This window comes from Pelophylax lessonae (genome assembly GCF_965119305.1).
Source record: "Pelophylax lessonae genome assembly, chromosome: 11".
NCBI lineage: Eukaryota > Metazoa > Chordata > Amphibia > Anura > Ranidae > Pelophylax > Pelophylax lessonae.
In genome coordinates this window covers 13,273,171-13,300,085 of record NC_138778.1, presented here as the reverse complement: position 1 = coordinate 13,300,085, position 26,915 = coordinate 13,273,171, and the positions used below count along the sequence as shown (strand labels likewise).

The 26,915-nt window shown below is 43.1% G+C and overlaps 1 protein-coding gene across 4 annotated transcripts in view; it reads right to left on the bottom strand.

Annotated features, from left to right (window-relative positions):
* Positions 1-2,420: 2,420 nt before the first annotated feature.
* The window catches only part of MYOCD (myocardin), a 93,513-nt gene continuing 69,018 nt past the window's right edge, over positions 2,421-26,915 (bottom strand). For 2 of the 4 annotated variants that reach the window (XM_082271187.1, XM_082271189.1), the window contains 8 exons: positions 25,149-25,277; positions 19,394-19,641; positions 17,503-17,650; positions 13,489-14,448; positions 7,345-7,473; positions 4,632-4,754; positions 3,376-3,433; positions 2,421-3,265 (listed from right to left, as the gene is read on the bottom strand). In XM_082271187.1, coding sequence (XP_082127313.1) covers positions 2,727-3,265; positions 3,376-3,433; positions 4,632-4,754; positions 7,345-7,473; positions 13,489-14,448; positions 17,503-17,650; positions 19,394-19,641; positions 25,149-25,277 — 2,334 coding nt within the window. In that variant the 3' untranslated portion in view covers positions 2,421-2,726. The remainder of the gene's footprint in view (positions 3,266-3,375; positions 3,434-4,631; positions 4,755-7,344; positions 7,474-13,488; positions 14,449-17,502; positions 17,651-19,393; positions 19,642-25,148; positions 25,278-26,915) is intronic. The other 2 variants (XM_082271188.1, XM_082271190.1) reach the window with 1 other exon arrangement.

The following is a 26,915-nucleotide window of genomic DNA, read 5'->3' as shown; positions in this document are numbered from 1 at the left end:
TCAAAACTTTTTTTTTTACTTGGTTTTGGATACAATGGAGAGGGATTAGAACCACAGCCAGCCAGGTTGTACCCCCTTTAAAATAAGTCAACAAATTCAGGCATTTAACGCAAAAATACATTATAGGATTTTTTTTTTGTAAATAAATGCAAAATTGCATTCAATGCTGTTTACCATTATCATTGAAAGTAAAAAAAAAAAAAAAAATTTGGGTTGTCCCCAGAAAAATAATAGAGGGAAAATCTTCCAATGGGGACACTAGTTCTATGCATTCAGTCCTGAGATTTGCACAGCTCTGCCATACAGCACAGCCAGCCAGCCAGGTGACCTCCCCACCGGAGTTAGGCAATACAGTTTGGTTGCCTCCAAGCCACAAGCCTGCGACAGGAGATGCATATTAAATCCAAAAATCCAGGTACTTAAGCAGTTGCATTTAAAAAAACACATTATAGCATTTTTTTTAAATAAATACAAAATTGCATTTAATGGTCTTTTTTTTTTTCCACTTCTGATTGAAGTTAAGCCTAAAATTGAATTTTATGGCCAACATAAAATTATGATAAGGTTGTACCCCGTCAAACTAAGTCAACAAATTCAGGCATTTAACCAGTTATATTTAAAATTACATTATAGAATTTGTTTTGTAAATAAATACAAAATTGCATTCAATGGCGTATTCTTTTTTTTTTTCTTACTTCTGCTTGGAGTTAAGCTTAAAATCAAATCTTTTGGCCAACATAAAATAATGATAAGTTCGTTGCCTCTGTCAAATTAGGTCAACAAATTCAGGCATTTACCCAATTGTATTTAACAATACAGTATAGGATTTTTTTTTAAATAAATACAAATTTGCATTTAATGGTGTTTTTTTTACTTCTGATTGAAGTTAAGCTTAAAATTGAATTTTATGGCCTACATAAAATAATGACAAGGTTGTTCCCTTGTCAAATTAAGTCAACAAATTCAGGCATTTAACCAGTTATATTTAAAACTACATTATAGTATTTTTTCTTTTTTTTGTAAATAAATACAAAATTGCATTCGATGGCGCTTTTTTTTTTTTTTTTAACTTCTGCTTGGAGTAAAGCTTAAAATCAAATCTTTTGGCCAACATAAAATACAGTAATGATAGAGTTGTAGCCTCTGTCAAATTAAGTCAACAAATTCAGGCATTTACCCAATTGTATTTAACAATACAGTATAGGATTTTTATTTTTTTTTTAAATAAATCCAAAAATGCATTTAATGGTGTTTATTTTATTTTTTTCACTTCTGATTGAAGTTAAGCCTACAATTGAATTTTATGGCCAACATAAAATTATGATAAGGTTGTATCCCCATCAAACTAAGTCAACAAATTCAGGCATTTAACCAGTTATATTTAAAGATACGTTATAGGATTTTTTTTTGTAAATAAATACAAAATTGAATTCAATGGCATTTCTTTTTTTTTTTTTTTTAACTTCTGCTTGGAGTTAAGCTTATAATCAAATCTTTTGGCCAACATAAAATAATGATAAGTTTGTTGCCTCTGTCAAATTAAGTCAACAAATTCAGGCATTTACCCAATTGTATTTAACAATACAGTATAGGATTTTTTTTTTTTTTTTTTTTATAAATCCAAAAATGCATTTAATGGTGTTTTTTTTTTCACTTCTGATTGAAGTTAAGCCTACAATTGAATTATGATAAGGTTGTATCCCCGTCAAACTACGTCAACAAATTCAGGCATTTAACCAGTTATATTTAAAAATACATGATTGAATTTTTTTTAAATAAATACAAAATTGCATTCAATGGTGTTTTTTTTTTAAACTTCTGCTTGGAAATTCGCTTAAAATCGAATCCTATGGCCAACATAAAATAATGATAGGGTTGGAACGCCCCTCAAAAAAAGTCAAATCCTATGAAGATGAATTAAACAAAAAACAATTGTACATTGAAATTAATTATATTCTGTGCCCAAAAATATACAGACAAAAAGCAGAAAAAAAAAAAAAAACAGTTTCAAGACTGTACAACATCGCACTTCCAGTGACTACAAAAATAATATGTTTCATTATACAGGGTTTATGAGCAAAATTGTAAGCTAAAAACCCCTCAGTTGTGCGGGTACCGAAGATAAGACCTAAAAAATAAACTATAATACGGCCATCTTGTCAAAAACTGGAATTTCTTGATATAATCAGTGTTAAATCACATTTGCTAGGTGCTGAGTTCTTGTTTGGAGTCAACCCAACCTTACAAACCAAAGAAGATAGATGGGGCAGAAAGTAAGCTATTAAAGCCCATTGTGAAAAGGTTTTGTTTGAAGCTCTTTTTGCCGTTGTTCATTCTTTTAAATAAAGTTCTACCATTGCAATTTAGCACTAAAGACGTAAAAAAATTAAAACACACGGGTATCCATTTTTTTTTGTACATTATATAACCTGTACCTTTTTGGTACAAAGTTTTGTTTGATGAAGTCCAAAATACCTAGGTGGTTTTGGACTAGAGCTGGTAGATCGGACAGATATGTAACAATCCCATTGGCTACTTGAGTCATTGGAAGTCCAGCTGTGATAGTTGATCCATCTCAAAGACACTTATTTTGTAACTGTAACACTTAGAAAGAAATGAATGTCTTTAGTGGACTTTGGTTGGTCTTTGGTGAACCCATCCTTTGGCACGTTGCGTTGAAGCTTTTTTTGTTTTTGGCTCTACAGATGAAACATTGATTATGGAGTTCACCACTGTTCTAAGTGTAGGTCCATTGCATTGTTTAAGTTGAGATCATTAACATCTAGGAAATCAGTGTTAAAAATGCTGGGACCAGTAGTAGTAAGGGATCCCAAACCTGTGGCTGAGCTTGGTGGGGTTAGGTCCAACCACTCCATGGTCTCCCAAGGAGATTCGGTAAAGCTTAAATGGTGGAGGGCAGCGCTTTCCGTGGACGACGGTGACATCTGGGTCTCCATAGGAGACAGAGAAGTTTCTAATATCTCTCTGGATGGGAGAATATCTTCAGTCACTTTGCCCGAAAACCCTTCTAGAACGCGTTCAAAGTGCACATCGTCATTTCCTATCTTAAGCAGAGGGATTTCGGCGGCTCTCCCGATGGGGCTGTGGGTATTCAGTAAGACTTCAAGGTGGCTGTCGTTATTGGGGCAGTTATCGTAAGGGAGGTGAGAATTTGGAGCAGATAGATTTGAGTTTCCCGTTGGCACACCCAGTTGAGTCATCTTCTGCCCACATGACCGCTCGTCTTTGGCATTTGCTGGCATTTCTGAAATAAAATTATTAAAATCAAACTCAGCTGATGGCAAATACAAAAAAGTTAGGAACACTCAAAAATAACATTTGGAAATTTCAAGGTTGTCTGCATGGTGGACTTACCTCCACTTTCAATGAGAACGTCAAGAAGTTCGTCTATCTGTTGGCTTCTGGTGACTTGCTGTGGAAAGAACATATTGCAGTGAGGAAAAGGTTTAGGAAGACATTTTATTCACGATGAGTGAAGGTTTTGAGGACTAAAAACATAATTCCTTTTCAAAGTTTAGAAAAAAAAAGTCTGACTTATAGACATATGCACACCGGAAATTTTGCATTGGTGACGGTGATGTCACCAGGTGACCTCACCCTCCATGTTTACCTGTCATTTGGAGACAAACTACTGGTCGCTCCTGATTTCCAGGGTTACAGAGAGAGGGGAACGACGTCAGTTTGTAGACGCTATAACTTTTATGCAAACCAATCAATATACACTTGTTAGGATTTTTTTACCAGAAATATGTAGCAGAATACATATTGGCCTAAATTGATGAAGAAATTTGATTTTTTTTTTTTTTTATTTTATTGGATTGTGTCAGGTTTGTCTGCCGCAATGTGGCAGTCCCGCTAAAAATTGCTGATCACCGCCTTTACTTGTAAAAAAAAAAAAAAATTCCATAAATATATTCCATTGTTTGTAGACGCTATAATTTTTGTGCAAACCAAATCAATATACACCTATTAGGATTTTATTTTTTTAACAAAAATCTAGCAGAATATATATCGGTCTAAATTGATGAAGAAATTAAGATTTTTTTTTCCATTTTTGTATCGGATGTGTTTTATAGATATATATATATATATATATGTATATATATATTTTTTTTTTTCAAAATTGTTAATTTTTTTTTTTTGTTGTCTATAGCGCAAAAAATAAAAATCACAGAGGTAATCAAATACCACCAAAAGAAAGCTCTATTTGTGGGGAAAAAAGGACATGCATTTTATTTGGGTACAGTGTCGCACGACGACCACGCAATTGTCAGTATAGTAACCCAGTGCTGTATCACAAAAAGTGGCCTGGTCATGAAGGGGGGTGGGGGGTAAACCTTCCAGGGCTGAAGTGGTTAAGGAGCAGTACAAGCCAAGAGAACAACTTATAGATGACATCATTGGATTTCAGAACAAAGGCCGTAAGACTTTGGATCAGTTACAGGAGATTCCAGGCCAAGAAATATGAGCACATGTTTGGATGAATATACTTCTATCACACAATGTATATATGATGTTTAGGTTCAAACATTTAATGTAACCATTGCTTTCCATAAATGATATTATTTTTTTATATTAGGTGAAATGGACAATAATTTATATTGTATTACCTGTCTTACAGCGTCCTCATATGACGGAAGCTGCTTGGAATCCGATGTGGGTGCATTGGAGAAAGTCGTACAAGGCACAGAGAGCTTTTGACCTGCCTGGGGAGACGGTTGTAAAGTGTTCATCTGTAATTCAAAAATATACATTTTTATTCAATATAAATATAATTTATTTACTAAAAAAAAAATCAAAAAATCAAATAAACCAAGATCACCCTTTGCAGTTGCTGTAAATCCAGAACAAGAAACAAAATTCCATCCTAGAATGATACACTTTATTAACAAAAGTATTGGGACGCCTCCCTTTACACGCACATGAATTTTAATGGCATCCCAGTCTTAGTCCGTAGGGTTCAATATTGAGTTGGCCCACCCTTTGCATCTATAACAGCTTCAACTCTTCTGGGAAGGCTGTCCACAAGGTTTAGGAGTGTCTATGGGAATGTTTGACCATTCTTCCAGAAGCACATTTGTGATGTCAAGCACTAGGTTTTCCACCTAATCCCCTTTAACCACTTGCCGACCAGTCACTGGGACTGTACTGCGGCAAAGTGGCTAGATTCCGTCCAGCGACGTAGACCTACATCGCTGGACTCCTCCCCTTGTGGGCGGCGCTTGTGCCCCGCCGGAGGCTCGCTCCCGCTGTTTTCAGTCACAGCGGGAGTCGGGCCAGGGGAGGAGCGGCGGCGATCGCCGCTGCTCTTCCCCGATCGTCGGGAATCGAGTCTGGAGATCCGCCCGCTTGTGTAAACAAAGCGGCCGGATCTCCTAAGTGACAAACAGTGACAGCATAGCTGAACATGCAGTCTGTCCCTGTGTCACTCAGTCACCTCCCCCCACACACGTTAGTAAGCACCAGGCATACATTAACCCATCCCTCTCCAATAAAATGAACCTCTTCCCTGCCAGTGTCATTTTTACAGTAACAGTGCATATGTATAGCACTGATTACTGTAGTAATGTCACTGGTACCCCCAAAAGTGTAAAAAATGTCAGTCAAGGGTCCGATCTGTCCGCTGCAATGTCGCAGTCCCGCAAAAGAAATCGCAGATCGCCGCCATTACTCGTTAAAAAAAAACACCAAAAATGACAGAAATCTTTCCCTTAGTTAGCAAACGCAATAACTTTTGCGCAAACCAATCAAAATACGCTTATTGTGATTTTTTTTTACCAAACATAGGTAGCAGAAAACAAATTGGCCAAAAATTTAAAAAGATTTTGATTTTTACATTTTTTTGGGGGGGAATTTCATATAAAAAAATGTGAAAAATATTGTTATTTTTTCAAAATGTACGCTCTTTTTTTGTTTATAGCGCAAAAAGTAAAAATCGCAAAGGTGATCAAATACCACCAAAAGAAAGCTCTGTTTGTGGGAAAAAAAGGACGTAAATTTTGTTTGAGTACGGCGTTGCACGACCGCGCAATTGTCAGTTAAAGTTGCACAGTGCCGAATCGCAAAAAGTGGCCTGGACGTAAGACAGCAAAATCCTCCGGTGGTAAAGTAGTTAAACCCGAACACGTATTAATTCTGTGGCTGATTAAGGTGGTAATTAAACTCACGTAGTGCCTTACCTGCATTGAATTAGCCTCAGAACCTGTGTAATTAATATGTGTTTGGATTTAAAGGGATGAGGTGGCAACCCTATCAGGCACTCATGTGGACATGAAGGCCTGGGTCGGATTCTCCACTCTAATTCATCCCAAAGGTGTTCTATCGGGATGAGGTGAGGACAGTCAAGTTCCTCCACCCCAAACTTGCTCATCCATGTCTTTATGGACCTTGTTTTGTGCACTGGTCCAAATAATTTGGTGGAGAGGAGATTATGGTGTGGGGTTGTTCTTCAGGGGTTGGGCTTGGCCCCTTGGTTCCAGCTCTGAGGAACACTTCCCAATCTTCGAACATTGCCTTTGAAGAAGACAGATCACACACAGCAAACCAAAACACAGTCTATCTAGACGATGCAAATTCCATACTTCCTGCTTTATCCGGCAATCTACCATAACTACTATAACATATGACGTTGTTCTATCTTGGTGATTGGCCACACGGGGGTGGGAAGATAGTCTTTAGCTCTGGGTAAGTCCTAAGATAATACTTGAAGCTTACAGATCTTCTTTTCCTGAATCCTAAGGTCCAAAAACAAGGTGGGAGAGCTAAAGGAAGGTGGTTGGGAGCAGCTGCAGCAATAAAGAGAACCTGTCTTTAACCCTGCATGAGCAAAACCCAAGTTCCTCTGTGGTGTAGATATCAAGAACAACTTATGACTCGTTTCCACTGAGCGGATCGGTTCGGTTCGGTACGGTACGGTACGCTAATTTGAGTGTTTCCATTATGAAAGTGGCCCATACAACCGAACCAAACCGCACCATTCCTGGTCCTGCTTCAGATGTAGGGCCATAGGAAATGGTACGGTATGGTTAGGGCGGAGCTATTGGCGTCACACGATAGAGTCCACTGATTGGCAGACAGGAAACTATCAATGCTCACGTCAAATGAAAGAGCAAAACAAACACCTCATTTGGTGTAAACCCCGCATGGTCCCTGGTGGACTTGCAGTGGAAACGCTCACCTGAATAGACCGGACCATTCTAACCCTTCCAAACTGTACCGACACGAACCGTTCCGCTCAGTGGAAACGAGGCATTAGTGACATTTTTCTTTTTTTTTTTTTTTTTTAACTATTCATTCTATATGTCTTAGCCCATGACATCTTACCTTTCCTAACACTGTCGGGCTCTTTGGTGAGACGCCATCTTTGTTACCCTGCTTGCTTTCCGAGTGGTCAGCGTAAGGTGGCTGTAAACTGGTCTGGTTTGGAGAGAAGCATACTGTGCTTCCAGCATTCTACAAATACAAAGTCACAGTAAAATAGAGAATTAATACTCTTGAAGGGGTTTCTTCATTTTCACTGTTAGATTCTTGAATTTATGGAGGCCGAACTCTGACTTAAACAGTAAGGGCTACAAGATTGTGGAACTCTACCACAAATGGTAGTAACTGCGGGGAGTATGGCTACTTTTAAAAGACTCTTAGACGTACATCTCAAGGATCATAACATTCAGGGGTATAAGAAATGATTAAGTCCACACACACCTACACAGGGGGAACTGGATGGACTGTTGTCTTTATTCAACCTCAACTACTATGTAACTATGTAACTATGTAAGCCTCACAAACATAAATAATTAGGGTTGTTAAAGAAGAGTTCCAGGTATGGATATGTTAACATTATTCCAGCTTGGACCAATGTAACTACAGTGCATACGGAAAGTATTCACAGCGCTTCACTTTTTCCACATTTTGATTGTTACCGCCTTATTCCAAAATTGATTAAATTGATTATTTTCCTTAAAATTCTACAAGCAATACCCCAAAACAACAACGTGAAAGAAGATTGTCTGAAGTCTTTGCAAATTTCTTAAAAAGAAAAAAGGAAAATAAAATCCAATGTACATAAGTATCACAGCCTTTGCTCAATACTTTGGTGAAGCTCCTTTGGCACCAATTAAAGCCTCAAGTCTTTTTGAGTATGATGCTACAAGCTTGGCACACCTATTTTTGGGCAGTTTCTCCCATTCTTCTTTACAGGACCTCTCAAGCTCCATCAGGTTGAATGGGGAGCGTCGGTGCACAGCCATTTTCAGATCTCTCCAGAGATGTTCAATTGGGTTCAAGTCTGGGCTCTGGCTGGGCCACTCAAGGACATTCATAGAGTTGTCCCGCAGCCACTCCATTGTTAATTATGACTGTGTACTTAGGGTTGTTGTCCTGCTGGATGATGAACCTTTGTCCGAGTCTGAGGTCCAGAGCACTCTGGAACAGGTTTTCACCAAGGATGTCTCTGTACATTGCTGCATTCATCTTTCCCTCCATCCTGACTAGTCTCCTAGTTCCTGCCTCTGAAAAACATCCCCACAGAATGATGCTGCCACCACCATGCTTCTCTGTAGGATGGTGTTGGCCAAATGATGGTGCCTGGTTTCCTCCAGACATGACGCTTGCCATTCAGGCCAAAGAGTTCAATATTTATTTCATTAGAGTTGTCCTGTAGTCACTCCTTTGTTAATTATGACTGTGCGCTTAGGGATGTTGTCCTGCTGGATGATGCACCTTTGTACGAGTCTGAGGTCCAGAGCACTCTGGAGCCGGTTTTCATCAAGGATGTCTCTGTATATTGATACAGTCATCGTTCCCTCAATCCTGACTAGTCTCCCAGCTTCCACCACCATGCTTCACGGTAGGGATGGTATTGGCCAGATAATGAGCTGTACTTGGTTTCCTCCAGACATGACCCTTGCCATTCAGGCCAAAGAGTTCAATATTTATTTCATCAGACCAGAGAATTTTTTTCTCTCATGGTCCTTCGGGTGCCTTTTGGCAAACTTCAGGTGGGCTGTCATGTGCCTCTTACTGAGGAGTGGTTCTGTCTGACCACTCTACCATACAGGCCTGATTGGTGGAGTGCTGAAGACATGGTCGTTCTTCTGGAAGGTTCTCCTCTCTCCACAGAGAAATGCCAGAGCTCTGTCAGAGTGACCATCGGGTATTTGGTCACCTCCCTGACTAAGGCCCTTCTCCCCCAATCGCTCAGTTTGGCCGGGTGGCCCATTCTAGGAAGAATCCTGGTGGTTCCAAACTTCTTCCATTTATGGATGATGGAGACCACTGTCCTTCAATGCTGCAGACATTTTTCTGTACCCTTCCCCAGATCTGTGCCTGGATACAATCCTGTCTCAGAGGTCTACAGACAATTTATTGGACTTCATGGCTTGGTTTGTGCTCATACATGCATTGGTAACTGTGGGACCTTATATAGACAGGTGTGTGCCTTTCCAAATCATGTCCAATCAACTGAATATACCACTGGTGGACACCAATCAAGTTGTAGAAACATCTCAAGGATCATCAGCGGAAACAGGATGCACCTGAGCTCAATTTTGAGTATTATGGCAAAGGCTGTGAATACTTATGTACATGGGATATTTTCTATTTTTAATACATTTGCAAAGATTTTAAACAAACTTATTTAACATTGTCATGATGGGGTATTGTTTGTAGAATTTTGAGGAAAATAATGAATTTAGTCCATTTTGGAATAAGGCTGTAACATAACAAAATGTGGAAAAAGTGAAGCGCTGTGAATACTTTCCAGATGCACTGTATGTATATGACTTATAATTCAGCCCCATAGAGGTACTTCAAAGCAATCAAGATGAGAAATAACACATGCAGTGAAAGTGTTGAGAAAATAAGAGGTGTCACCAGCCAGTGATTTCCCACCGCGCTTACCATAGGAAGTATGACCCCCCTTATAAGAGCGGTCAGATACACTTTGTTTACAGTGGACAAAGCCAGAGATCCGGATCACTGGAATATCCTCCCCTGTGTCAGGGTAAGTGGCACCATAGAGATGGATGAAAGGATGGATACAGCCCCCTCTGGGTGCTTCCCCCAGTGGGATGAACTCAAATCACCAGGCATGAAAATAATAAGGTAACCGACATAGTGTAATTCTGATTGGGCTGATTTATTTATAAAGAAGAGTAACGCTCACATGGAAAGCTTTAAAACAAACATGTAAGTCCAGCTAATCATTATTCCAAAAAGCAAAATGGCCGACATCAACCGCGCATGATATCGTGTGTGTGTAGCTCAGCCCGATGTGTTTCGTCATACGTGACGTCATCAGGGGCATGCACACACGCCATTACCAGGCCAATATATACAGTTAGGGACCCGGGAGGATCACTATGATTGGACCATCAATCCCATAAAGGGAAGGTCCCAATGGCCAAATAAATCAGCCCAAACGTTTTTACGCTATGTCAGTTACCTTTTCATTTTTTAATGGCCGGTGATTGGAGTTCATCCCAGTGGGGGAATCACGCACCATCCATCCATCTCTATGGTGCCACTTACCCTGACACAAGGGAGGATATTCCAGTGAACCAGATCTCTGGCTTCCTTCACAGTAAACAAAGCGTATTCTTAGGGGGTCACTCTTCCTGTAGAGTGAATTCACTGGCTATCCTATTTTCTCACCACTTTCACGGCCTGTGGAACTTATCATCTTGAATTCTTTGAAGTACCTCTATGGAACTGTGCTTATATGGACTTTATTAGCTTTAAACAACACTTTCTGTTTATTATTTAGCAGTTTACTATTTGTTTTTATGTTTGTATTTGTTGGGTAGCTGGACATTGTCTGCTGGCATTGGCAACAACCACTGTCAACAAAAGTGAGTATAGCCCTAATTGAAAATGTTCAAATTGGGCCCAAAGTGTCAATATTTTGTGTGGCCACCATTATTTTCCAACACTGTCTTAACCCTCTTGGGCATGGAATTCACCAGAGATTCTCAGGTTGCCACTGGAGTCCTCTTCCACTCCTCCATGGCGACATCACGGAGCTGGTGGATGTTAGAGACTTTGCACTCCTCCACCTTCAGTTTGAGGATGCCCCACAGATGCTCAATAGGATTTAGGTCTGGAGACATGCTTGGCCAGTCCATCACCTTTACCCTCAGCTTCTTTAGCAAGGCAGTGGTCGTCTTGGAGGTGTGTTTGCAGTCGTTATCATGTTGAAAAACTGCCTTGCGGCTGCAACTCCGAAGGGAGGAGATCATTCTCAGCTTCAGTATGTCACAGTACATGTTGGTATTCATGGTTCCCTCAATGAACTGTAGCTTCCCAGTGCATGACACCAGGGAGGGAAAATGGCTAATTGGGCCCAATTTGGACATTTTCACTTAGAGGTGTACTCACTTGTGTTGCCAGTGGTTTAGACATTAATGGCTGTGTGTTGAGTTATTTTGAGGGGACAGCAAATGTACACTGTTATACAAGCTGTACACTCACTACTTTACATTGTAGCAAAGTCTAATTTCTTCAGTGTTGTCACATGAAAAGATAGAATAAAATATTTCCAAAATGTGAGGGTTGTACTCACTTTTGTGAGATACTGTATATATATATATATATATATATATATATATATATATATATATATATAATATTGTCAAAAGTATTGGGGCGAATGGCATCCCAGTTTTAGTCCGTAGGGTTCAATATTGAGTTGGCCCACCCTTTGACAGGTAAAAAGTGTTTCCCAGTGCTAAACCTTTCATCCAATTTCTAAATTGCTGCATTTGTAAAAGCCAATATAAAGGAATAGTAGTAGTAAAAAAAGAAAAAAAAGCCCTTTTGGGTTTAACTAATATTTTTTTGGGCGGTTAATTCTCCTTTAAGGGGGTGTGGCAGGGGGTGTGTTCTATGCCTTTATACTTTTGCTAGTAGGTGTCCCTCATTACCATCTCAAAAAGTTGGGAGGTATGCCGAAAGGGGCGTGACATGACTGCAGTGGGGTCCAAATTTCAGAGACGTAATGCCTATGACCGATGACTCAAGAAAGATCCAGAGTTATTTAATCATTCTGGTACCAGAAGTTACCAATGCCACTTGAAGGTCAATGCAAGCTGTGCCATTCTCACATTACTTTGTTTTGCATTATAACAATAGAAGAGGCATTTTATGTTTAAATCTGAACAACAGGCAAAGAGCTAAACACATAGACAGAGCCGTAGAAGAGAGGGTACCACTGGTCCTCCTGTACGGGGCTCAGGTCAGCAGTGGGGCCCAGGCAGCAGGGTGAATCAGATGTGGGCAGGGAGGGTGATCGGTGCAGCAGGGGGTCAATTACTGGAACCAATCCCTGCATGGTTCTCTCTGCAGCAGCTGAAAGCTAACTTCTTCTCTCCCTCCTGATGGCTTTCAGCTGCTGCAGAGAGAGCCATACAAAGGATCGGTACCAGTAATTGCCCCCCTGCTGCATCAATCACCCTCCCTGTGCAGTGTGCACCATATGTTTCCCCCTGCTGTCCAGGCCCCCCCTGTGTGCAGGGCCATCTTTAATATCGATTTGACCCTGGGCAAACATGTTCTTGCTCCCCTCCCAAATCCACTTATCAACTATTTGCGGGCAGTGCGAGCTCAAGGGGCAGCTACTTTGGGCCCTGCAACAATGACTGGGCCCGGTGCAGCTTCCCCTTTTGCCCTGCCTTAAAGACAGCCCTGCCTGTGTGCCCCCCACCCCTGCAGTGCTTTCGGCTTTCCTCCTCTCCTTCCCGCCGGCAGCTGCAAGCACATGATAGGATTCTTCAAGATTAGGAGTTGGGGAAGGGTCCAGGAAAATAGGTCATACTTACTAGACCCTTACTTTCCTGAATGAACAAAATGAGTGATTGGTAAATAACTGAAGCATTGGCTGTATGGGGTCCCCGTGTCAAGTTGTCTGTATGGGGCCCAGTGGTTTCTAACACCAGACCTGCACATAGATAAAATACATAAATGGGAGCTGCATTACCTGCTAAATTAGATGTAATTTTGTCCATCCAGACCTGAGATTTACAGAGCTCTGACAAACAGCACAGCCTTCTAACAAAGGACAGGAGACCTTATTTTTCTTTGTTGCAGTTAAATACCATGTACAGGTCTTCCCATCCACCAATGGATTTTAACTTTTTTGGTCTCTGAAAAGTGATTTTAATCCGGAGTGTCTGAAAGGCATTCAGGAGGTAATACTATGCTACTCCAGCACCTGCCAGAACCTCTGGGGGAAATTTGGACCCCCCTTATCCCCCCCCTTTTCTACTCCCCTGCATTCACTGCTTGCATTTTCTTAATTGCCTATAGGCCTTAGCTTATAAATAATTGCCATTGTCTCTATTCACACAACTCAAATTATATAGCCTTAGTATTAACCCAAGAGAAAATATACTTTGAGGATACGTGACACATTTTAAGAATATAAATTGGTTACACACACAATAAAGTACAGTTTTACAATTTGGGATAAATTACCTGTCCAGTGCAAATCTGAGTATTCATGCGTTGCGGAGATACACTTCGCGCGTCGCCTTGTGAATTTGGGGACACGGGCAGTAGGTAGTGGCAATGGTTGTTGGGAGATGGGGGCAGGCTGATGTGCTGGGGACTGTTCGTAGTTCCAAGTGGGGAATGTTGTGGAGAGCACTGGGGACTTAAAAAAGTGGAAGACATGGAGTTGGGGTTTGAGGCCTCCATACAGTGGTTGTTCATTAAGCACGGCATTGGTTGCGTTGCACATGATCCCAACTTCTCTATTGCATTATTGGTCTGGTTTTTCATGGTCATTTGCTTAGAGGCAAAGGGACAGCTTGACACATTTTCCTGTTTGATCTGTACTCCAAAGAAGTGTTGAGATGGAAGTGCCTTATCTAGAGGCCCACAGCTCCCTTTCCTCTTCTGTAACTGAAGTCTAAGCTCTTCCACCTGTCTCTGCTCTTGCTGGAGCTTCCATGTCAACTCGTTGATGACCTTTTGCTTCTCCACCAACATTTTGTCTTTTTCTGCATCCATGCCTTCCAGTTCTGCTTGGTAGCTGCTACTGTTGATGCTGCTCAAGAGACTTTCTTCAGCACTAAGGTGGATTGGGGAAGGGTGTAGACCAAATTGAGGAGAAGACATTGGCCCGTCACTAAAGGTATCGGGTAGAGACCCATTTACAGAAAGATCGGAAGAGGCTGGGGATATTGGTGGGGTGGAGCTGGTGCTACCGAACTGATAGAATCCATTTGAGATAACCCCTGCAGATGGGTGAGTTTGGTAACCCGACATAGAGTTATTTGGCGCAACTGGGAAGGTGACTGTGGTGATCTCGCCAAAAGTTGGAACTGTGTTACCACCGCATTCCTGGAAGGGCCTCAGTCGTTCCATCAGGGAGGTCTTTGTACCAGACACGGGCAACCCACGTATTCTAAGCTGCTGCCTCAACTCCGACACCTTGAAGAAGAGGAAAGAATGCTAAAGTATAGTCACATATGAACATCATTTATGTATTGTTATCATAGTGCTCAACTCCAGGCTTCTTGTATGTTTCAAACTGACTCTAGATGCTGGCCAACCACTCAGCCCATCCTTCACAGCTTAAAGTGGAACTTTACTCTCCCAATCAACATTGATTATCTTTATTCCTCATGCTGCTAGTATTAGTAAATACATAGGGAAGTATACCATATTTACTTGTTTTAAGTGTCAGTTCACACTGGGGCGACACGACTCCTTACTACTTCGGGGGCGACTTGTGCATTCCCATGCACCACGACTTCGGAGCGACTTGCAGGGACTTCACATAATGTAAGTCTTTGCAAGTCGCTCCGAGGTCGCCCCGAAGTAGTACAGGACACTTTTTCTAAGTCGGAGCCAGTGTTGGGGTAGTTGCTCAAAAATTGTAACTAATTACTAGTTACTAGTAACTTCTGTAAATTATAACGAGATTACTTTACTAGTTACTGCATTTGAAAAGTAACTTCACTACTTATTACTTTACTTTCTTCTTTCTTAGTCCCCGTTCACACTAAGGCGACCTGTGGGGCGACCTGGTCGCCTCACAGGTCGCCGTAGGTCGCCTTCCATAGGGAAGCTGCGGACCCGTTCTAATAGGAGCGACACAAGTCGCTCCGACTTAGAAAAAGGGTCCGGAGCTTCTTTGGGGCGACCCGGAGGCGACCGCCATAGACGGAGGTCGCCTGGGGAAGTCGGATCGTCCCTATGTGAACGGGGCCTAAATTGACCGTGTAGAAGAAGATACATGACACTCTTTCTGCATAGAGTTTATTTTATAAACACAGGCTTTGGGAAACATGAGAACAAAACCTGAAAAAACAGAATAAAACATAAAGTGCAACAAAAAATCATAAACTTCATCCCTCTCTATTCTTCCAAATAACGATTGTATCACACGGCTTGGGTAACGCAGGAAAGCGCGTTCCTATAGCCTAGTAAAGTAGTGTAGTTACCTCCTATAGCCTAGTAAAGTAGTGTAGTTACCTCCTATATCCTAGTAAAGTAGTGTAGTTACCTCCTATAGTCTAGTAAAGTAGTGTAGTTACCTCCTATAGTCTAGTAAAGTAGTGTAGTTACCTCCTATAGTCTAGTAAAGTAGTGTAGTTACCTCCTATAGCCTAGTAAAGTAGTGTAGTTACCTCCTATAGCCTAGTAAAGTAGTGTAGTTACCTCCTATGCCTAGTAAAGTAGTGTAGTTACCTCCTATATCCTAGTAAAGTAGTGTAGTTACCTCCTATAGTCTAGTAAAGTAGTGTAGTTACCTCCTATATCCTAGTAAAGTAGTGTAGTTACCTCCTATAGCCTAGTAAAGTAGTGTAGTTACCTCCTATAGCCTAGTAAAGTAGTGTAGTTACTTCCTATAGCCTAGTAAAGTAGTGTAGTTACCTCCTATAGCCTAGTAAAGTAGTGTAGTTACCTCCTATAGCCTAGTAAAGTAGTGTAGTTACCTCCTATAGCCTAGTAAATTAGTGTAGTTACCTCCTATATCCTAGTAAAGTAGTGTAGTTACCAATATTAGTATTGTAACTAGTTACATTACTTCGTTACCAAAAAATGTAATGTAGTTACTGTAATCCGTTACTTTGTAACTAGTTACCCCCAACACTGGTCAGAGCGACTTGTGTCGCTCCTATTAGAACGGGTCCTGTAGCGGTCAATGGACCGCGACGGACCGCGACTTGTCAGGTTGACAAGTCGCCTGACAAGTCGCGCTAGTGTGAACCGACTCTAAACGTTTCTTTTACATTTCTTCAGTTACTTCCTGGTTTCTTGCCTAGGTAAGTGATGTCATACATCCCAGGAGTCTTCAGGAGGGTCAACAACTGGGTTACTTTTTAAGTAACCCATGAGTCTTCAGGAGGGGAGGAGGGGTTTTCTCAGCTAAGAACACACTCTTGCATGCATGCTTGATCTAAGGGCAGATGGATTCCAGGAAGTAAATGCTGCATGAATCATTTGCCTTACTCAAGGTGGCTACAGACAGAAATGCCAGGGGGTTGTTTTTCAAAGTAATTTTATAACAAAAAAAAGCATGGAGAAATGGACGGATGAGCGAGTTTGCTTTAACTATAAAAAATATATAATAATGAATTAAATGGTGTTCTTGGTTTCTGGTGCTCAGATGCAGTGAAGATCCGCTTTAACTATCTAGACCAGGGATCGACCGATTATCGGCAAAGCCGATATATTGAGGGCCGATATGCACTTTCCCCGAGGTGGCCGATATGCACTTCCCCCGATATTTTGGAATCGGCCCCTGAGGTTACCGATATTACCGATATTTCGGAAAGTGTTTGTACCGGAGAGATGCCTGCAGCTAGAGGCATCACCCCGGTACCGGCGTCCCTAGCCAATGGTCAGCTGTCTTGTAATGACAACCGATGCGGCTGAGAAGCCGCTCGGCTGTCATTGCAAGGAGTGGGAGGGGGCATCCCCCCCCTACCGCCACCTTCCGCGGCTCGCCCGGGTTTCCCGTCCCACCGGGAGACCCGGGCAACCAGCCTGCGCGGCCGCCGAAGACCCGATCAAGGCCGCATTCGGGTCTGATCGGGTCTCCATGCAAAAACCCAGACGTGATGTGGTGATGTCATCACTTCTGGGTACTGGCGCCAAAAAAAATTACAGCATTCAAAACAGCCAAACATGGCGTTTTAAATGCTTTTAAGTGCAGAGGAGGGGTTTGGGGTCTTTTAGACCCCCAGATCCCTCCACAAGAGTACCTGTCAAATAAAAATAAAAAATATTTTTTTTTTTTAAATGGACGAAAATATCGGCCCATATCGGCCGATTCCGATATCCGATGACCAAAATATTGGTATCGGTATCGGCAATGAAAAAACTATATCGGTCGATCGCTAATCTAGACGCATAAAAAATAGAGGTCACATTTCAAACATACTCACAATTCTATTTTACATTTGGCGCCATGTGTCAGTCTCCTTGTCTTTTATTTTTATTTTTTTTTGTTTTAGCCAGCAGACCATAACTTACTTTTAGGTCATCCAGATTGGACGGGAGAAGTCCTGGCTTCATGGAAGACATATTAGACTGGCCAGAGAAAGTGGTCTTTACTGGAGACAACGAAGGACTGCTGATTGTTGGCGTGTTGGCATTCCGGTGCATTTGTTCATTTTGCTGCCTTTGAGAAAGCAGAATTTTTGTAAATTAAATATCACTAAAACAGAAATTTAGTAAAGTACAACCAGTGTTTATTTGTTCCATGTTTTTTCTTAAATATATTGTAGGGTGTGGTGTTCCTTATTCATAGATCCTCACTTGGGATGGTTTAAGTCTATCTCCTTCCCGCTTTGCTCTTGCTTCACTGAACTATGTAGACCAGCATTTTTTAACCAGGGAATGCTTTATAGCAGAAGGTTTCATGTTGGATGAGATAGCCAGAGCATTAACATACAGCCCATCATCCTTTTATTGCGGTAGAGTTTGGGTGAGTTCTTATACTTCAATGATGGGCACTATTACTCCCACTGACACCAATGATGGGGCACTATTCCTCCCACTGACACCAATGATGGGGCACTATTCCTCCCACTAACACCAATGATGGGGCATTATTCCTCCCACTAACACCAATGATGGGGCACTATTACTCCTACTGACACCAATGATGGGGCACTATTCCTCCCACTGACACCAATGATGGGGCACTATTCCTCCCACTGACACCAATGATGGGGCACTATTCCTCCCACTGACACCAATGATGGGGCACTATTACTCCTACTGACACCAATGATGGGGCACTATTCCTCCCACTGACACCAGTGATGGGGCACAATTACTCCCACTAACACCAATGATGGGGCACTATTACTCCTACTGACACCAATGATGGGGCACTATTCCTCCCACTAACACCAATGATGGGGCACTATTACTCCTACTGACACCAATGATGGGGCACTATTCCTCCCACTGACACCAATGATGGGGCACTATTACTCCTACTGACACCAATGATGAGGCACTTTTCCTCCCACTAACACCAATGATGGAGCACTATTACTCTTACTGACACCAATAATGGGGCACTATTCCTCCCACTAACACCAATGACGGGGCATTATTCCTTCCACTAACACCAATGATGGGGCACTATTACTCCCACTGACACCGATGATGGGGCACTATTCCTCCCACTGACACCAATGATGGGGCACTATTCCTCCCACTAACACCAATGATGGGGCACTATTACTCCTACTGACACCAATGATGGGGCACTATTCCTCCCACTGACACCAATGATGGGGCACTATTACTCCTACTGACACCAATGATGGGGCACTTTTCCTCCCACTAACACCAATGATGGAGCACTATTACTCTTACTGACACCAATAATGGGGCACTTTTCCTCCCACTAACACCAATGATGGGGCACTATTACTCTTACTGACACCAATGATGGGGCACTATTCCTCTCACTGACACCAATGATGGGGCACTATTCCTCCCACTGACACCAATGATGGGGCACTATTCCTTCCACTGACACCAATGATGGGGCACTATTCCTCCCACTGATACCAATGACGGGGCACTATTCCTCCCACTGATACCAATAATGGGGCACCATTCCTCCCACTGATACCAATGGTGCACTACTCCTCCCCCTACTGACTACCAACCCTGAGGCCAAGCCTATTCTCACTGATGCTTGGCCTTGGACATTTTTTTACCATCACTGGCCACGTTTCAGCCTCCCCAAAGTCTGAAGGACAGTAAACTGGCCCATTGTTTGAAAAGTTTGGAGACCCCTGGTTTAGGATACCCAAGACACAAAGCAACTGGAATCACATTTAAGTTGGGATTTATATGTACTTTAACCCTACTGAAAGATTTAACCAAAGTAGAGACGTACTTGAGATGTGAGTGGTGCATGCCCTGGTAACTGAAGTGCTGCTGTTGCTGCTGGCTGAGGATCTGCAGCTGAAGGAAGAGTTGCTGCTGCTGCAGGAGACGGGCGTAGGCCGAGTCCATAGGCGGTGGAGATTTCTCTGCCTTTTGATCTGGAGGAATGTACTGGTGGTACTTCAGCTTTTTCACTTTCGGCTTGATGTCTTTGGGCTTTTTGTGCCGGTTTTTGGAGTCCGTGGAAGGCTTGTTCTGCTGATTTCAGACAAAAATGAAGACTGGTGGTGAATTATTGTTTTGGCCTTCCCCAATGAAAAAACTTCCATTGATTGTTTGTACCTATAGGTAAGCCTATAATAAAGCTTACCTATAGGTACTGCAAATATCTCCTAAACTTGCACCGTTTTGGAGAAATTTACTACATAGTGCGCATGTGCCAATGACGTCATCAGTGCATGTGCTCTGAAGGAACAGCCACCCGTGCCGTTTCTTAAGAGCCCCGTGCCGTAACTGGCGGCTACCCCGCGCATGGGCGGGAGTGACGTCACGCAGCTCCGGCCGGACCCAGAAGGAAGAAGGGCGAAGATGCATGTGGCCTCCAGCGGTGACAATGAGGGCTTAATTTTAGACATGTGTGCTTCGTTTCATTATTCTGAGATTCGGATATATCTGAATAACAGTATAACCACTTGCCGACTGCCGCACGACTATATACTGCGGCAGTCAGCCCCCTACAGGCAAAGTGACGTATGGGTACGACGCTCGCCCACGAGCATGTAGGGGGCGAGCACGCGCCGCCACCGGCGTGCTCCTGCCCCCACTCGTTCCCTGCCATCCCTGCGCATGTGACCGGCGGCTCCAATGTCCGCCGCTCACTCGCGATCTCCCTCAGGAGAGGGAGAAAGACAGATGGCTGATGTAAACACAACCGCCTGTCATTCTCCCTTAGATCATGACAGAGGCTATGCGATCCGGCTATGTAGGATCGTACGTCTCTGTGGTGATCTAACAAGCCACGCCCCCTGACAGTTAGAATCACGCCCCTAGGGACACACTTAACCCCTTGATCACCAATAAAGTTAACCCCTTCCCTGCCAGTGTCATTTTTACAGTAACAGTGCATAATTATAGCACTGATTACTGTAGTAATGTCACTGGTACCCCCAAAAGTGTCAAAAATGTCAGTTAGGGGTCCGATCTGTCCGCCGCAATGTCGCAGTCCCGCAAAAAAAATCGCAGATTGCCGCCATTACTAGTTTAAAAAAAACAATAAAAATGACATAAATCTTTCCCTTAGTTAGTAAACGCAATAACTTTTGCGCAAACCAAACAAAATACGCTTATTGCGATTTTTTTTAACCAAAAATATGTAGCAGAAAACAAATTGGCCTAAAATGGTAAAACATTTTGATTTTTACATTTTTTTTTGAGAATTTCATATAAAAAAATTTGAAAAATATTGTTATTTTTTCAAAATTGTCGCTCTTTTTTTGTTTATAGCGCAAAAAGTAAAAATCGCACAGGTGATCAAATACCACCAAAAGAAAGCTCTGTTTGTGGGAATAAAAGGATGTCAATTTCATTTGGGTACAGCGTCGCACGACCGCGCATTAGGGCCTGGTCTTTGAGCAGCCAAATCCTCCGGGGCTTAAGTGGATAAACAACGTTTACCGAATGCTCCGAATAACAAAATGAAATGCGTCTGAATTTCGGAAATTCAATGCGAAATTCGATTTGAATTTGACATCGAATTCCAGTTGAGTTCAAACTGCAAAAATATTTCTGAAATCAAAGACTGTGTGTTATTAAAGTACCATTTGGAAATAATGCTGTTTTTGTCCTTGTAATCATTTGATAAAGATTTTTCTTTTGTTCGCTTTGCCACATTCGAATCGAAAAAAAAAAAAAAAAAACGAAAATTTTCAAATCGACCACCTATTCAATATGTATCGATTGGAATAAAAAAAAAAATCGGTATGTTCAAAGAAAATTTGAAAAAGACTTCTGAATACGAATCCCGAATTCTAATTGAAGGAATCAACCGAATTTAACAAAACGAAATAACTAGATAAATGAATCTAAAGTAAACAAAACAAATTTTTTCATCATGCACATGTCTACTTTATTTACATGTAAGTTTCACATAATGTGCTAGTATGTGATGCATACTGGCACATTATGCCTTTACTTTGCAGGTTAGAGAGAAAAAAATTAACATTTATCATTTATATAACATTATTTAACATTACAGTAAGTCTTAAAGTGATTGTAAAGTCTGAAGGTTTTTTTACCTTTGTGCATTCTATGCACCCCCCCCCCCCCCAATCCTTACCTGAGCTCCCTCTGATCCAGCAATGTTCACAATAGCCTTGGCTGACCGGGATTCTCCTTCCTCATTGGCTGAGACACCAGCGAGAGCCCATTGGCTCCCACTCTTGTCATTTACTGCCAGCAAGCCAATGAGTAGAGAGCAGGGGGCGGGCCAAGCTGCAGCTTTATGTGTCTTATAGATGCATAGAGCAGCGGCTCGGGAGCGAGCACGCAGCTGTGCCCCCAGGGCAAGCGCATTTCTCAGGGGACACTGCTCGAGGTGGGGGGGGGGAGTTAGGAGCGCAGCCGGGAGACCCAAAAATAAGAGGATCACAGCTGATCTTTGCAAAACCACTGCACAGAGCAGGTAAGCATAACATGTTCGTTATTTAACCAGTTTTACTGCGGCAGGCAGCCCCTCCTGCGCAAACCGACGTAGTACTATGTTGGTTGCGTGCCTGGTGCTAGGGGGCGAGTGCGCGCCGCCGGCAGCGCGCTCCTGCCTCCACTCGGCGACGGGGATGCCAATGCATGGGGCCGGCGGCCACGGCTGCCGCCGGCCACCCGCGATCGCTCCCCGCTGAGAGAGAAGGATGGTCGGCTGTTGTAAACACAGCTGACCGTTCTTCTCTCTGGAATGATCACAGAGCTCCTGTGATCCTTCTATATAGGATCACAGGTCTCTGTGATCATTTCACAAGCCACGCCCCCATACAGTTAGAATCACTCCCCTAGGCCCACACATAAACCCCTTGATCACCCACTAGGTTAACCCCTTCCCTGCCAGTGTCATTATTACAGTAACAGTGCATATTTTTAGCACTGATTACTGTAGTAATGTCACTGGTCCCCCCCAAAAGTCTCAATAATGTCAGTAAGGGGTCCAATCTGTTCGCCGCAATGTCACAGTCCCACTAAAAATCACAGATCACCGCCATTACTAGTAAAAAAAAAAAAAAAAAAACAATAAAAATGACATAAATCTTTCCCGTAGTTTGTAGACGCAATAACTTTTGTGCAAACCAATCAAAATACGCTTATTGACATTTTCTTTTATCAAAAATATGTAGCAGAAAACCAATTGGCCTAAAAGGATGAAAAAATTTGATTTTTAATTTTTTTTTGGGGGAATGTTATATAGCAGAAAGTAAAAAATATTGTTGTTCTTTTTTCAGAATTGTCGCTCTTTTCAATTAAACATTTTCATTCAACAGAAACGTCAGAGAAAGCCAACGCATTTCGGAGGAAAGGACTCCGCCTTCTTTAGGGCCTGAACAAGAATACGCAACCGAAACTGAAAAGAATATACTATATAGCCTGAATTATGGCTGGATACGCGTCAGCATGACCTGAATACATTGAGGGCAACCGGGCCAAAACTCCAAGCAAAAGGACCGGTTCTTACTAGGCACTCCTAACCACAGGGCCGGCCCTACCATGGGTCCTGTTGGGTCCATTGGACCCAGGCGGAACTCCGAGAGGGGCAGCAAATTGACGCCCAAGATTTTTTTTTCCAGCAGTTTTGTGGGTCATCAGTTTGCTGCGCATTACGGGCGGCATTTCCCCCATCTAATACTGACGCCCGTAGGGCAAACTGATGAGTATGAGGAGGCGGAGCGTCTCCTCCTCGTGATCGTGGTGTGCGCAATGACGTCACACATCAGCACACTCCATCTCACACAGGGAAGGCTGGATCTTCTAGGGCGGTGGCAGACACAGGAGTGACAGGAGGACTGAGGACAGACAGCGGGTGTTTGGTGGACCGGTCCGGTGGGGAGTTATGGAAGAAGATAACAGTATAAATAATATTTTCTAAATTTTATATAAAATAATGGATGTGGGGGCCTTTTGGTGGGCGTGAATTTTATTTTTTTTGCGGGGGAAGGGGGGGGGGGCAGCATTGTGCTGGACCCAGGCAGCACAATGTCTTTGGCCAGCCCTGCCTAACTACATAACCAGGATTTGATCTTTTGATGAGGGATCCCACCATCTTGATCATGTAAGTAGCAGCCTATGGCCATAACCACCCTGCACCCTACACAGCACACCCCTCAACCCTGCACTCTGTATATAGGGCACCCCTGAACTCTGTACACTATATGTGGCACACTCCTCAACCCTGCAGCATACCCCTGAACCCTGCACTCTGTACACAGCGCATCCCTTAACCCTGCACTCTGTATATAGGGCACCCCTGAACTTTGAACACAGCGCACTCCTTAACCCTGCACTCTATACACAGCAGCGCACCCCTGAACCCTGCACTCTGTATATAGGGCACCCCTGAACTCTGCACTCTATATGTGACGCACTCCTCAACCCTGCACTCTGTATACAGCATACCCCTGAACCCTGCACTCTGTACACAGCGCACCCTTGAACCCTGCACTCTGTATACAGGGCACCCCTGAACTCTGTACACAGCGCACCCCTGAACTCTGCACTCTATATGTGAGGCACTCCTCAACCCTGCACTCTGTACACAGCGCAGCGCATCCCTGAACCCTGCACTCCGTACACAGCGCACCCCTGAACCCTGCCCTCTGTATATAGGGCACCCCTGAACTGTGCACTCTATATGTGACGCACCCCTCAACCCTGCACTCTGTATATAGTGTACCCCTAAACCCTGCACTCTGTACACAGTGTACCCCTGAACCCTGCACACTGTATATAGGGCACCCCTGAACTCTGTACATAGTGCACCCCTGAACCCTGCACTCTGTATATAGGGCACCCCTGAACTCTGTACACAGCGCACGCCTGAACACTGCACTCTGTATCTGACACACTCTTCAACCCTGCACTCTGTACACAGCGCACCCCTGAACCCTGCACTCTGTACACAGTGCACCCCTGAACTCTGCACTCTGTATATAGGGCACCCCTGAACTCCATACACAGCGCACCCCTGAACTCTGCACTCTGTCTGTGACACACTCCTCAACCCTGCACTCTGTACAGTGCACCCCTGAACCCTGCACTCTGTATATATAGGGCACCCCTGAACTCTACACATAATGCACTCCTGGTATTTATTGCCCCTTTAAGATCCTTCCACAGTTAGTGAAATCTGGCTTGATGAGGTCCATAGGGGGTGGGGGGCATGGTTGAGTTCCTGCACCTATTGTCTCTATACAGTTCTGTACCTATACAGTCTTACAGATACAACCGGCCCTTTGAGGGCAACCGTAATGCTGATGCGGCCCATGATGAAATTGAATTTGACACCCCTGCTCTGGGGTCTCTGGTAAAAAAAAAAAAAAAAAAAAATTAAAAAATGATATATATATATATATATATATATATATATATATATATATGATATATATATATATATATATATATATATATATATATATATATATATATATTTATAATGTTTGGGGGTTCTAAGTATTTTTTAAGTGTCAGAAAGAGACCTGGTACTTTAAGCAGCTCCAGACACCTACCTTGGAAAGCGCGGAGTTGGGTGCAGCAGGTCCCGTTGGCGACAACTGGTTGTCGGGGTGCAGCGGACAAGGGTGACTTTGGGGATTGCCCACATCCTGTGAGTCTCTTTCATTCTCCTTTGCGTGATTCTAGAAGCAGAGAACGGCAGGATTTAGCACCAAATGCCCTTATTTATCCCACCACACAGCGAGACACCCAATCCGGGCAGGCATTGCACACATCGGGATTAGACTAAAAGTAAAACGTCTAAGATGACAGTCACGGCAGAAAGGCCTAGGGAAGGGATTTACGAGAGTTATTTATTGTCCTATTTGTCTCCATTCCTCTGCAAGTTACTCAAGGGCTGCTTGGAAGGCGCACAAAAAGTCTCCTATATCACCGAATTCTATTAAGGTATGTCACGGTTCTTCGTAGAGAAGTTTGCTGGTTTTTACGGATTTTTGGAGTTAATGACGAATGAACGAGGGCCAACCGCATCCAGGAGAGAAGTGACCATATCTGGAGATGGCTCTCCTCTGCCAAAATGAAGCTATTATTGAATTAAACACTCTGTAATGTGTTGTATCATTTAACTGAAGACTGCAAACTTGTTGGACTTCTATCACCTGAGGCACCGGAGAAACTGGATATTCTGGCTGGGAAAGAACATTTGGAGGAGCCTTCGGGAGCTGGAGGATCGCTTTCACCCACTGCAATGTAATGTGCCCCCAAAACAGCACCCGGTGCAAGAAGAAGTCATTTCCATGGCTATAACTGATTTATTGAGTGTGCCAAGTGCAATTAAAGTAGATGTCTACCCTGAGCAGAGTCTTCTAGCAGTGCAGAGTATTCAGGAGAGGAGACTAATAGAGGAAGGAGCAGAGTCCTCCAGCAGAGCAGAGTATTTCAGGAGAGGAGAGTTATAGAAGAAGGAGCAGAGTCCTCCAGCAGTGCAGATTATTTCAGGAGAGGAGAGTTATAGAGGAAGGAGCAGAGTCCTCCAGCAGTGAAGATTATTTCAGGAGAGGAGAGTTATAGAGGAAGGAGCAGAGTCCTCCAGCAGAGCAGAGTATTTCAGGAGAGGAGAGTTATAGAGGAAGGAGCAGAGTCCTCCAGCAGTGCAGAGTATTGCAGGAGAGGGGAGTTATAGAGGAAGGAGCAGAGTCCTCCAGCAGTGCAGATTATTTCAGGAGAGGAGAGTTATAGAGGAAGGAGCAGAGTCCTCCAGCAGAGCAGAGTATTTCAGGAGAGGAGAGTTATAAAGGAAGGAGCAGAGTCCTCCAGCAGTGCAGAGTATTGCAGGAGAGGGGAGTTATAGAGGAAGGAGCAGAGTCCTCCAGCAGTGCAGATTATTTCAGGAGAGGAGAGTTACAGAGGAAGGAGCAGAGTCCTCCAGCAGTGCAGATTATTTCAGGAGAGGAGAGTTATAGAGGAAGGAGCAGAGTCCTCCAGCAGAGCAGAGTATTTCAGGAGAGGAGAGTTATAGAGGAAGGAGCAGAGTCCTCCAGCAGTGCAGAGTATTGCAGGAGAGGGGAGTTATAGAGGAAGTAGCAGAGTCATCCAGCAGTGCAGATTATTTCAGGAGAGGAGAGTTATAGAGAATAGAACAGAGTCCTCAAGGAAAGCAGAGTATTTCAGGAGAGGAGAGTCATAGAGGAAGGAGCAGAGTCTTCCAGCATTGCAGTGTATTTCAGGAGAGGAGAGTTATAGAGGAAGGAGCAGAGCCTTCCAGCAGTGCAGGGTATTTCGGGAGAGGAGAGTCATAGAGGAAGGAGCAGAGTCCTCCA